Source organism: Eurypyga helias, unplaced genomic scaffold (genome assembly GCF_000690775.1).
Source record: "Eurypyga helias isolate BGI_N326 unplaced genomic scaffold, ASM69077v1 scaffold6590, whole genome shotgun sequence".
In the NCBI taxonomy this organism is placed as follows: domain Eukaryota; kingdom Metazoa; phylum Chordata; class Aves; order Eurypygiformes; family Eurypygidae; genus Eurypyga; species Eurypyga helias.
Window position 1 is genome coordinate 2,614 of NW_010224970.1, and position 12,761 is coordinate 15,374.

Sequence of the window (12,761 nt, forward strand, 5' to 3'; positions counted from 1 at the left end):
GTAATGCCACTTGTGTTAAAGCATGAGTCAGAATACAAGTTTGCTTTCTTAAAATAAAAAGGAAGAAGGTTGCCTGTCACTGTTGGTCCTTTCGGTGAACGTGAGACACGATGTCAAAACCCAGCAGTATGCTACAGCTGTTAGCACACACCTCAGCCTTTGTGTTTTTACACTACAGTTCATCCCCTTCACTCTGTGTGTTTCCCACACCAAGTGAATTGTGCCCGTTGTGTGGCCTGAGCTCTTGGTTTGTTTTTCTGTCTGATAAAAATGTGGACACAGGCTGAATTCAGCGGAAGATGAGCTGACCTTTTTTTTTTTTCCTGGTGTTCTTTTAGTTTAATTAGAAGGTGCAGGGGTGGAGATGCTGTTGGGGAAGTTCAGCCTTCGGGCAAGCAGAGTGGGAAGCTTCCTAGAAACCTTCTCCACCCTGAACCCCGCTTGAGGGTGGCAGGCTTGATTTTGCCAGATCTTTAGGGGACATTCTCCAGCGATGCTTTGTGTCCAGCTGCTGGAGGAAGGCACTAGCTTTGCCTGTTACAGAGCAGAGAGAGGACTCCTGGGCCCAGTATCCTGGGCTGCGTCAGGAGAAGTGTGGCCAGCCGGTCGAGGGAAGGGATTCTGCCCTTGTACTCTGCTCTGGTGAGACCCCACCTGGAGTACTGTGTCCAGCTGTGGAACCCACAACATCGGAAGGATATAGACTGGTTGGAGCGAGTCCCGAGGAGGCCACAAAGATGCTCAGAGGGCTGGAGCCCCTCTGCTATGGGGCCAGGCTGAGAGAGTTGGGCTTGTTCAGCCTGGAGAGGAGAAGGCTCTGGGGAGACCTTATAGCCCCTTCCAGTGCCTGAAGGGGCTACAAGGAAGCTGGGGGGGACTTTTTACAAGGGTCTGTAGTGACAGGACAAGGGGTAACAGGTTTAAATTGGAAGTGGGGAGGTTTAGATTGGCTATCAGGAAAAAGTTCTTCCCGGAGAGGGGGGTGAGGCACTGGAACAGGTTGCCCAGAGACGCTGTGGATGCCCCATCCCTGGAAGTGTTCAAGGCCAGGCTGGATGAGGCTTGGAGCAACCTGGTCTAGTGGAGGGGGTCCCTGGCCATGGCAGGGGGGTTGGAACTGGATGGTCTTTAAGGGCCCTTCCAAACCAAACCGTTCTGTGATTCTATGGTTCTATGACTCAGCTTCAAACCCATGAACTGCCAGTGTTTTGCTGTGTATGCACTGGCCTACGGTGCAGCCAGAGCTGTGGTAGCCACATGGGTTAGGATGCCTGGCCTACTTTCATTTGACTAGTTTGCAGGTTTGCCATGGATGAAGAAATGCCAGCATTCTCTTCAGTATCAGCTTGCAACCCAAACGTATAGTCCCAGCCCTGTGAGGCTTCTTCATCCGTACTGCTATTCCCATCACGGCATCTTTGCTGCCCTTGCCTTGTGAGCAGGTTGCAGCTGCTAGTTAAAGCTGTGGGCATGAAGTGCAGAAGCTTCCTGGGGTGCTTCCCTGGGAGCGGTCCCTGTGCCTGGCATTGCTCCCTGATGGTGCTGGCTCACCTTCTTACAACCGTGTGAGAAGAGCGTGCGTGCCTTAGCAGAGAACACAGGTACCTAAATGGGCACGATCTTGCCCTACACTTTATCCAAGTTGCTTAAAGGCAACTTAAGGAAGTGTGGCTGATAGTGTTAGGAAACGCAGTCCAGCAGCACAGCTGCGAGCATCTATTCAGATGGTGACTCTCTACGTGGATGAGTGAGGCCATGTAATTACAGGAGTTTCATGGGTCTTCAGACCTTTTGGATGTGAATCATTAGCATGAACTCTGAAAGAGGGCACACTAAGCCAGCTGGGTTCACTTCTGGGTAGGTAGTCTGTGGGTTAGGCTTTCGGTCTACTCATGCAGCCAAACCCCAACTGTACTGAAGTTAATTGTATAAAACTCCAGTTGATTTTGATGAAAACGGTAGTTTCCCCACAGACTTCAATTGGTATTTATTTGGATGACAGTGGAGGTAAGGACCTATAAGCATCATTAGTCTAGTTGCACAAGTTCTTAAAAATTAGAATAGGAGGAGGATTACATTTTCTTTCATGAATCAGCAGGGATTTCAGACATTGTTAGTAGCCTCAAGATGGTCACAGCCTCTCAAATGGCTATGCAGGTGTGAGTGTGCCACAGCACCATCAATTCATGCTGCCAAAACATTAGCCCTAGAAGCTGTTGGATTATAAGGGTTCAAGGTTCATTCTCACCCTTTCTGCTAGTCCCTTTTCTGTGCAGCAGCTCTGTTCTGAAATGTTCTCTCTCCTCAGGTTCTAGGTTAGTTTCTCATGGGTACCTTGTTTTAGCACGTTTCATATCCGCCACATACTCTTTCTTCTACTCTTGCCAAAAAAATTAAAAAAAAGGTGTTTCCACGTCTCTCCTCCTCTTTATTCTCTTTATTTTTCCCAGAGCTGCCGTCTCTCTCCCAGCGAGATACCCGCGAGGGTTTTTCAGTTACCTGAGCGTGCCTAAGTGGTCTGCAGTACCGTGTTCCTTGACTAGAAATCAGAATACCTGGCGCCTTACCTCCAGCTGAGCTGCTGGGAGATCTTGGGCATGCCGTTGCACTTTTCAGTGCATTTCTCTGCCCTCTCTTCGCTTCTTAGCACCCCTCTATCCATCCTGTCCTGGTTGGCGACGAGGAGAGCGGGTTTATGGACGTATTTGTGTTTCTTGAAACTAGCCAGCTTCTATTCTTATCTGCAACGTTTCCTTAGGCAGCACGATTGCGCCCACGGTGGGTTACTCCCACCTGTTCAAAGCTATGCGAAACCAACTATGCATATCTCTCTCTCTCTCTTTTTTTTACTTTTTTAAAAAACTTTTCGTAATGGTTTGAATGTTTTGCTGCATGTGAGGCATGGGTAGATGTTTCTGTGGTTCCCTGAGGAGGGAGGGTGAGGAGTGAGTGACAGGGGAAATGGGTGGTGTGGTCATGCAGGTGTTTAGGCAGTGTATAGAGGGAAGTCAAGTGAGTGGTCAATACAGTCACATGGCACTATGCAGGGTGAATATCTGCTGTGCGTTTATTTGTACATGGCGTTCCTCAGTGGAAAAAACTGCTCTTTGCATTTTAAGTCCGACTTTCTGGTTGTTTGCGTACCAGTTTGAAAGCTTGAAAATTTGGCTTGATTTAAAAACCACCGACCAGGTTTCATTTTTAGACTGAGCTGAGTGCCACGCAGTTTCGCAGTCCGGTTTTCTTCGCCCCACACAGAGGGTAAAAGAAAGGGCATCCTTTGGATACCAGCTGTTCTTTTATGTTCATATTAACCACTTTGATCAAGTTGGAAAGAAAGGGGGCATCAGATTCTGTGATCTCCGTGTACCCTATACGACTAGTGACTTTTGGATGCATCCAGTTATTTCCTGATAATATCTAATGCATTTATATTTGAAGGACCTGTTGTTTGCAAAGTGGGTACTCAGCCAGTTGTGGAAATCCGTGATTTGCAAAGGATCTGCATCTGCAAATGAAAGCCTCTGAATTTGGTGATCACCGTGTGGGAAGCATTTTCTCTGAACGCAGATTCTTACCTTACCTCCCCTCTGCCCTACTCTAGTCTGCAAAGCAGCAAAATGCAGTCCACATTTCAGGTGACATTGGTCTCTCCTTTTCTGAGATCTATTGTAGGGATGCCTCTTTTAAAATCACATGTGCTCTAGAAAATCTGAAAAGTAAACAGTAGAGGAAGTGTGTTCACTAACTAGACTTAGTGGGAGCTTCTGACTAAGAGTATGCTCTCTTGCTAATAAGGAAACCGTTTTGAAGTTTGAAAATACATATTTTGGTCACAATGCATTATTTAGATGATTGATACCGATAATGTTGCGTGCTCTCAAACAATAACATGTGGTCTCTATTTCCAAAGCTGCTGCAATCTGCTACAGGGATCATAGGAGACCAATTCAATTAATATTTAAAAATAAGTGTCAACCCCAGCAGCCTGGCCTTTGCCAGGGCTTTTTTACTGAGTCACGTGTGGAAGGCTGCCTTTCTTCTTGAAGGCTGGTTTCCAATCCACTTCACTTTCTCATCTCTCATATTTTGGATTCTTTTAATTTATTATGAACTCCTGTCTTAGCTGCCTAGGTGTCTGGGGCCAAACTTCCTCTGGCTTTTACGGGGAGTGGGGGTAGTCCAAAACCTCCTGTCACTTGAAGCAAGACTCCGGCCGGGTGCTGAACACCCGCATCTGCCAACTGAGCAGGTGCCTGGGTTGTTACTGAAACCCAGAGTGCGCTGTTTGCAGGCTTTGTGGTATAGTGTGTGGTATAAAAGTTATATGAGATAATAGGGGCTGCTTCTGGTTTTCTAGGGCTACCCAACCACTTCCACGTGTGACATTTGTTAGCATCATAATTAGAGTCCATTTAGTGCATCGTCAGTGCACGTTTCCGTCCGTTGTGAATTTAGGTAGCTCCTTCTTTGTTGCTTATCATGAACTGATCTCCCTTTCTTTGGTGACATGCTGAACACTGACATATTTGGTAAATAGCCGGAGTGGATAGATTTCCCATTGCAGGATTGTCTTTAGGCCATTTTTGGTCAGTGCTTCCTGTTCTTCACTTGCCACAATATGTGCTCCTTAACTGGAAGAAGCCTTGTGAACAAGAAAAGAACTGGAACTGGCTTTCAGTTAGAAATTTTGGGACATGTAATGATTTGTGCTTGCACCTGGCAGATTTACTCACAAGTCCGTGTTGACCTCAGGAATATAAGTGATTGTACAGGGATAACAAATTAGCATTCCGGTAGCGTGTAGCTGCTAAAGGTGTCCCCATCGTGAGTTGACATCTCTTTGTACTGTATGTCTTACAAGCACCTGAAAAACCCCACTTCTCCACAGCCCTACTGTTCCTGTGCAGCAGGCAGCAAACCATCTCACAACATCTCTGCAGGTCAGGAAATGCTCCTATTGTAATTCAGCCTGTTTGAAACCGGAGGCACAGACACGCTGTGAGGGGCTTTTCATCCCACTGGTCTGACAGAGCCAGGACAAGGAGCTGCACATGAGATCTTGATGCTCCGTAGTGGAAGTGTTCCTCTTAGCCTCAAGAGCCAGCCTTTACCATAGTGCTCGTGGAGGGTCAGTCCAGTGCAGTGACCACACCACTTGTTCGGGGGCAGTAAGTTGGGCCCTGGTCATTTTGGATCGGAAGCTACGCTCTGTGTTACTTTCTCCTGTCTTCTGCAACTCATCGTGCGGCTCAGCAGCGGCGCAGATGTCAGTGTTAGCATCTCTGGTGCTGAAACAAAGGTTGCAAATGTTCTTTGCTCATTTAAGTAAACATCTCTCTGGGTATAATTTTTCTTTGTGTTGAGATGAAATTATTTCTGAAACCTGCTGATTCATTGAAGCCAAGATGGAAACCAAGAGATGCATCTAACCAGGTCCTGATTTGTATCAAGAAGGAGAGGCGCTTCACCTGTGATTGTGCACATCTCAGGACGCTGCACCAACCCCTCGATTGGTGGGGGTGGTGCTGGTGGTGTCGTCGTTTTGGTGAAAAACCTCAGAAGTGCTTGATTTTGTTCAAAGGCGGTACAAAAGCATCTCTGAAATCATGAAAAGGTTTGTGGGATGGGCAGATGAATGTTCCCATCTGAATCTGCTGACAGATACTCTAGTAATGCTTTGCTAGCTTTTCATGACAATGAAAGAAGTTAGATTACAAAAAAACCCAACCTATATTTTTTAGCTGCAATCACATTGGATTTATTTTAAAACAATAAAAGTGGGTGGAAAACCAGTCCAGATTATTTACCAAGATCTTTGACAGGTGTCATATCAGGATTGCACCATATACATATCACACAGCAAACAACTTTTACAGTCTTTAAGTTCTTTTAACATGGATAAAATAGGCATTTGTTTACATTGCTCACATCTACCAGGTTAAATACTTAAAAAGACAATAATTTTGGTATCATCCAAAGCTGTTATTAGTGCTGACAAATGGATATCAGTATGAAATAGTCAAAATTCCAGAAGTAAGTTTGTTCAAACATAGATTGCCTTTTCTTTGAAAGAAATAATTGAAAATAATGTTTACACTGTTGTGAAAATTTCATATTACAAGAGTAAAATAAGCACCTTGATGAGGGACGGTCTTTTGGATGGAAGCCTGAAAGGGTCCAGCATTTTGCTGTGTTGAATCAGTTGCCTTTTGTGTACTCTTTTTTTGCTCCTGCGGAGGATTTGCTGTGGCGTTTGGGTGTGATTCTCTTCAAGCCTGGCAATCTTTAGCTGGTTTATTTGGGGTTTTTTTCCAGGTGCCAATGCTAAAGCTTTAGGCAGCGGAAGGAGATCTTGGTAGATTGGTCATTGTGCCATTTTGATACGGTAGTTTTAAACATTTTAAAAAAAAAATGGGTGGGAGCCCTAACTTAAAATTGTTTGAAGTCTTGCAGATTGGTGATATTCCAAACCCACTGTTTTGCTCTGGGTGGCGATTGTGGAAATAACGAATGGGTCTGACTTACTAGGAAAACCTTCTTTAAAACAAGATGTGAATTTTTTCTGTAAAATAAAAAGTCACAGCTCAGTCGAAATGCAAGCCTCAGGCTTCTTTTTGTAATTAAACCAAGAAATCTCTTGTTATGTACCAGTAAAGGCAGAGGGAGGACTGCTGGGACAGTTTTTGAGGGTCACTGCAAATAAGATCAAAATTTGAACTGGCGCTGTTCTGCTTTTCAATCACTGGAGGGTCTGAAAACGGGGTTGATGCTCTTAATGCATTTGTAACCCTGAAAAAGGAGTTTGGCCGTTAGGTGTGGGGAGAAAAGTCTGTCACGTGGAGGAAGACAAACAAAATCTGTCAGAAGAGGTTAGTGGTGAAGGAAAAAAAAAAGCATGCAGTGGTGGGAGGGTAGAGCAAAAAGCAACTGTGTGTCTCTGTGATGCTTCCTTTGTGCTCTCCCCCGGCTCAAGTCACTGAGGGCTTGCTCTGTTAGCCTGCGGGTACCGTAGAGAACAGTTGGGCAAAACATCCATGCCTTGGGTTCTGCTTTGCACTGCCCGTGGGGGAGGGTACATGGGCCTACATTAAACGGCATGACCACGAGGCTCAGTAAAAAACCGCAAATTCCAGGGTTGATGTGTAACACCCAAAATTCTCGTCCCCATTTACATATATTTAGAAAACAGAGAGGTGCAAAAGGAAAAGCTGTAGCGAATGCAATCACACTTGCATCAGATGGATGCCTCTTCTGTCGTGCCGTTCACACATTTCTTCCCTTGCTGCACAGGCTTGAGTCAGGTCTTGGCCCATTTCTCTCTGTTTCTCATGATTTATGTTAGCTGGTGTAGCTCTCTTCCCTCTGAAGCCTTTTAGCGGGTCTGCATGGGTGTAACAATTCACCCTGAAACTCTGCTGTGCCCTCACACGGGAGGCGGTCACTCTCTTTAGCTGGACCACTCCCGAGTTCAAGTAAAAGCAACTTTCCATAGGTTTGTAAAGTGCCTCACTGTTACTCTGGGAGTAATCTCCTGCATCTCATTGCCTAGAAAACAATTCTTAGCCTCAACAAAATGTCGCTGGTGATCAAGGATCCAGGAGCTATTGCTGCAAATCTTTTGGTTTGAGCGGCTCATCTCCAAGTGGCTGTGGTCAGTTACAGTATGGATTTGTCAGCTTGTTTCTTCTCTGGCGACGCTGGGAGAAGGGAACACAGAACCAAACTCTTGAAAACTTACCTCGAAACACTGCTGCCCTGTAGCATCGTACGGGTTTTGCTGGGCGGCAGATGCGTGCAGGTTCTTACCAGCTCATTTCACTTCCTAAAAAGTAGACCCAAAGATGCGTATTTCCTGACTCTGTCTTTTCACTGGCAGAGTTGAATTTGTTTCTGGGGCTGTAAGTACCACTGAAAATATTTTACTTGCTGCAATTCAAGGTTGGTTGCCATGTATTTTGTTTTATCACTTAGTGATGACTTCTGTCTTTGTCAACACCTTTGTGGGTTTGGTGAAAGCTAGTTCAATAGTTTCAAAGGCTGAGTGCAAAAGAGAGGAGAGATAAAAATCTTTAAAAATCAGGAAATATAAAAGGAAAATTTCTAACAGTCTTTTGACTCAGTCACGTTACACATCCTGGATGCTTCATGATACTGATTTATTATATTTATGACAGGCAGTATTATATCAAGCTAAGCATTTAACATGAGAGACAACAGAGTATGAGATACTACAGCACAGCCAAGGTATCCCAGTGCTGTTGGAAGTTTTATTCTTAACTGTGCACTTCAAAACATGGTACCCTGGTTTCTTTGTTTTAAGCAAACATTTACGTCAATCATGGGCATTTAGAGGAATAAGAATGATTTGATAAAATAGATGTAATCAGCTTTATAATAGTCCAGTCCCAGTTTTCCGATGAGCTACTTAACTCCTTGCTCCACATTTGTTCAGCTTGTGAATCTAGGGAGGTACTACAACTGGTAAAGGTAGGGAGCGTTCCGTTCCCCTGCTCCGTTTGCTGTCAGACTTGACACCAGTTGGGCGAGTGGTGTCTTCCCCACAGCATTAAATGTCTGCATTTCCCAAAAATTGCTGGATAGAATAGAATAGGAATGAGCCAGCTTTATCGAGCTGTTTTCTTTACAGAGTTCAACTCTGTAAATGAACTGTAACAGTGGTCCTTTGAAATCCTTTCTGCGAGCATCCCTGCATGCAAGGTTTCTCAGCATTCTCCACGATTCTCCGTGCTTCTCACTCCAACTTTGCTTGTGAAACTCTGGCCAGCCTTCCCATTTGGGCACATTGGCATCTGGCTGTGACTCAGTAGGAGGAAGTAGCCTCACTACATGTGTCTTCACATAAACTGGTTGCAGCTAAACAAAGCGGACCTGGACTATGAATGGCCCAAAATGTCATACAATTACAGGACAACCGAAGCTGTCAGAAATTGTCTCAGATCCCAAAAAAGTCTTAAAAAGCATGAGTGGGCTTTGTGGGTTTTTTTCCTTTAGGAAAAAGGTTAAATGCAGGATTTCTTTTGATTGTCTTTGGGTTTATCTGCCTCCAAATTACCTTCTTTTCTGAAATCACATGGGCTAGAACTTACTTTAATTATGGAAATTAAAACTAAGATTTAATGCCACAATCAAGAAGCTGAGACTTAAAGGAAAGTGCACAAGACTCAAGTGACGAGAACCGGTAACACACAAATTCATTAAAACGTTGGATTTCTACATTCAGAAAACCTCCAAAAAACCAGAATCGATCACATTGCGACATGTTTGTGGGTAAGCTGGGAACCACAGAGAAGAAACACTTTCTGTGGTGTTGTTTTTCTTGCTCTGTGCAGAATAAAGCCTGTCTGCATCTGAGTTTCTGCAGTACCGGGGTTCCAGTGCAAGCGCTTGTGGATACTTTTCAGCGCGATGGTTTCAGATGTACGCTGTGCAGTGACACAGCGATCGTGGGGAACTGTAATTCTGTGGTTAAGGTTTCCTATTCCATTTCTCCGCGTTTAAAGGGAAGCAGCGTTCCTCCAACCCAAACTGCTGGCTGCATTACACTCGCACCTCTGTCACTCGCTTCTTTTTTTCCCAGCTTCTCTCGCTTCGCTCTTTTCCTGCCGTTCTTGGAGAGAGAAGTTCCTTCCTCTGAGGTCCTGGCTTCCAGTCAGAGGGACACAGAGCGCTTCCTCTTCCTAGCGGCATGCTCCCCCACAGCAAAATTGGATAAGGAGTGGCTCAGGCGGGTGTCCAGGGTATCGGAGTTGTTGCCACTGGTGCTGATTTTCACCCGTGGGCACAGGCACCGGAGCATGGCTCTGCGGATGTAGTTGTCAAAGCAGTAGTAGATGAAAGGGTTGGCACAGCTATTGGCAAAAGCGAAAGGGCTGCTCACCTTCATGCCCAGCTGGGCAACCATGTTGGGGAAACAGTTGGGCTGCTTCAGGAGTCCCAAAAGGATGGCCATAAGCTTGAAAAGATTGAAGGGAACCCAGGAGATAACAAAAGCCGCCACAACAATGAAAACAATCTTGATGGATTTTCTCAGTTTCTTGTCGTGTTTCCCAGCTCTCTGGTAATGCACACAGAGTCTCCGGGTGATGGAGTAGTAAAAGGTTAAGATACTCAACAGTGGGAAGAAGAAGGCCAGGATTAAAAGCATCAGCGACATGATCTGTTTGGCTTCTGTCACAGCTTTGTCCGTGCAGTAAGTCTTTCCATACTGCTTCTTCAGTTCTCTGGACAAAAGGGTTGGCATCCCTAAGCAGCAGGATAATAACCAGACACAGATGCAGAGTCCGCTGGAATAGGATCTTGTTCTGACCCGTCTAGCGACAGAGGGATGCATGATAGCAAGGTACCGGTCAGCACTCATACAAGTGAGGAGGAGGATGCTGCAGTACATGTTGACTGAGATGACATAGGAACTAGCTTTACAGAGGAAAGATCCTACCCTCCAGCTCCCGTCCGACGCCTCCTTGTCCACCCAGAACGGCAGCGTGATGAGGAAGATGAAGTCAGACACAGCCAAGTTGATGATAAAGACATCGATCAGCCTCTGGACCCGTTGCTTGAAGGCCAAGGCTACTATTAGGATGGAGTTGCCGACGATGCCCACCAGGAACACAGCAGCGTACAGGATAGGGAGGAAAGTAGACATATGTTGCAGATACTGGTACTGGCAGTTGTCATCGTAGTAGTAGTCATAGTTAAAAGTGACTGTAGTCACAGGCGAAAGCTGGGTGAGTTCCATTTCTGGCCAAGCTGTCCTCATCCCCGCTCTGAGAAAGGCTCTGAGCTCCCCCTACCCTTCCCCTCAAGGTCTTCTTTAAAAACATGTTAGCAAGTGAGGGGGGAGGAGTGGGAGGAGGAGAAAAGTGGTTTTGGGGGGAGTAATCTATATACACTTTTAGCCAATCGCGTAGGTAACGGACAAGTGATGAGAGTCTCTTGATTAGTCAAAACCCTGTCTTCAAAATAAACACTTGCTTTTTTGGTTAGCTTTTTTTTTTTTTTAAATCAGGTTTAGTTTTACTGATTTTATCTTCATTTTGCATTTGCCTGTATAAGTGAACCAGGTCTGGGTTTTGCTTTTATTTTGGGGGGAGGGAAGGTAGTTTGCAGGTTTCTGAACTTTTTTAGAACAGGATATTGCTGTTTGCAGAGATTCAAGATTGTACCAGCTCAGAAGTGTCACCGAATGGTGAATTCAGGTCCCACATTCTTTATCTTGACTCGAAACATTTTGTATAAATTGCTTTTCAGGGAAAGTTCAACTTTTCTGAGGCTTGTAGTTTTTTACTTTCTTCCCCCGTTTGTGGTGGTTGTTTTCTGTTGAGAGTAATTCTCTCATACGAAAATATTTAGAGGGAAAACATTTAAAACTACCATCTCCATTCTGTCCTCCAGTTGGTTGTTCTGTATCAGTCCCAGGCTCCCTACTGCTCTGTCAGTGTCCCCCCCCCGCCCCTGCCCTGCAGCCCGTCCCCGCACCCAGCTTTATGAAGGTATTTGAAACTTAGAGGGCAGTTTTCCAGTGCGTCATATATTTTTCTGCAATTTCAACCTTGACTTGATGTTTCTATCTCCACAAAGGCTTCCTGACTGACTGACCACAGTCCTGGTCTCCAGAGGAGCAGTTTGTTCCTTCTCCTGACCGTGCAGCCTGCGTGGATCTTGGGCTGTTGTTACATACAGTGCTCACTTCTCTTAAAGAGCTCTGATTTCCTTCGTCTTTCATTCGCAATATCAAGGTCACTCCAGCCGTGATTTCCCTTACAGATGGCCCTTTCGGTGTTGCATAAATCGAATTAAATCTCTCACTTTTTAAACGACTGAATTCATTACAGCTTTGTCAGTGCATACTAATTTGAAACTTCTACTACTGGTCTCCATCATCCTTCCTCTCTTCTGCGGGTAAATTCTTGTCCTTCCCCTCCCTCCCACCTGCGTATTCACAGACCAGGTGCGCCTTCGGGATTCTCAAAGCTTTAAGCCAGCGGCTTACTGGAGCATGCTCGAGCCCCAGGCAGATAGATGTATGTCTCCACAGGCAGAAAGCAACACCAAATCACATGGACAGCAAATTTGTCCCATCCAGTGCCATCTGGATGCCCTCAGATTCATTTTGCTGGTGCGCAGGTTGTGTGCTGCTGTGCGTCCGGTACCTGGTAGACTTCCAGGCACCTGGAATAGCAGCCAGCTGCTATTAAATGACTGGCTGCTGGATCAAGGGTATTTAGGTGGGCACTGTCCCTTACGTAGATACACTGATGTCTAATAAGGAGCTAGTAAGATACAGCTGCTTTCCTATCAATAGGGTGCTAGTGGACTCAGGCTGACTGTTTTGCATGGAATGTGTAAGGATTTAATTATCTCAATGAATGTAATTCAGCCATATCAAACTGAAAAAAGACCAGTGTGTGTAAAATCACCCAGGCTTAGACTGCCAATTTGTATTGCCACAGACGTTAAGTGTGAACCTGTAAGGAAGCACAGGCTACAAGACATCTTGCCAACTGAAGATTACAGAAAATACACGTAATTTTCAGCTGAGAGTTGTGTAAAAGTGGCCAGATACCTTACAGCTTACAGAAATTATTTTTCATGGATTCAGTGCAGAGGTCAGTTTGGTGTCATCTTTGCTTATTTCTGCTTCAAGGAATGTGTTTCAGCTTTTTTCTTCCAAGAAGCACAGGGAAACAGAGGCATCCTCTTTCCATCAGTACCAGGGTGAAAGATGAGCTGAACCCTAT

At 45.3% G+C, this 12,761-nt stretch overlaps 1 protein-coding gene across 1 annotated transcript; it reads right to left on the bottom strand.

Moving 5' to 3' along the window:
• Window positions 1-9,673: 9,673 nt before the first annotated feature.
• GPR15 (G protein-coupled receptor 15) lies at window positions 9,674-10,780 on the bottom strand. The gene has a single exon (XM_010147425.1). The coding sequence runs from the start codon at window positions 10,778-10,780 to the stop codon at window positions 9,674-9,676; it is 1,107 nt and encodes a 368-aa protein (XP_010145727.1).
• Window positions 10,781-12,761: the final 1,981 nt, after the last annotated feature.

What these genes read in the sequence shown, in the direction of transcription:
- GPR15 (XM_010147425.1), bottom strand. Translation starts at nt 10,780, where the DNA reads ATGAGGACAGCTTGGCCAGAAATGGAACTCACCCAGCTTTCGCCTGTG.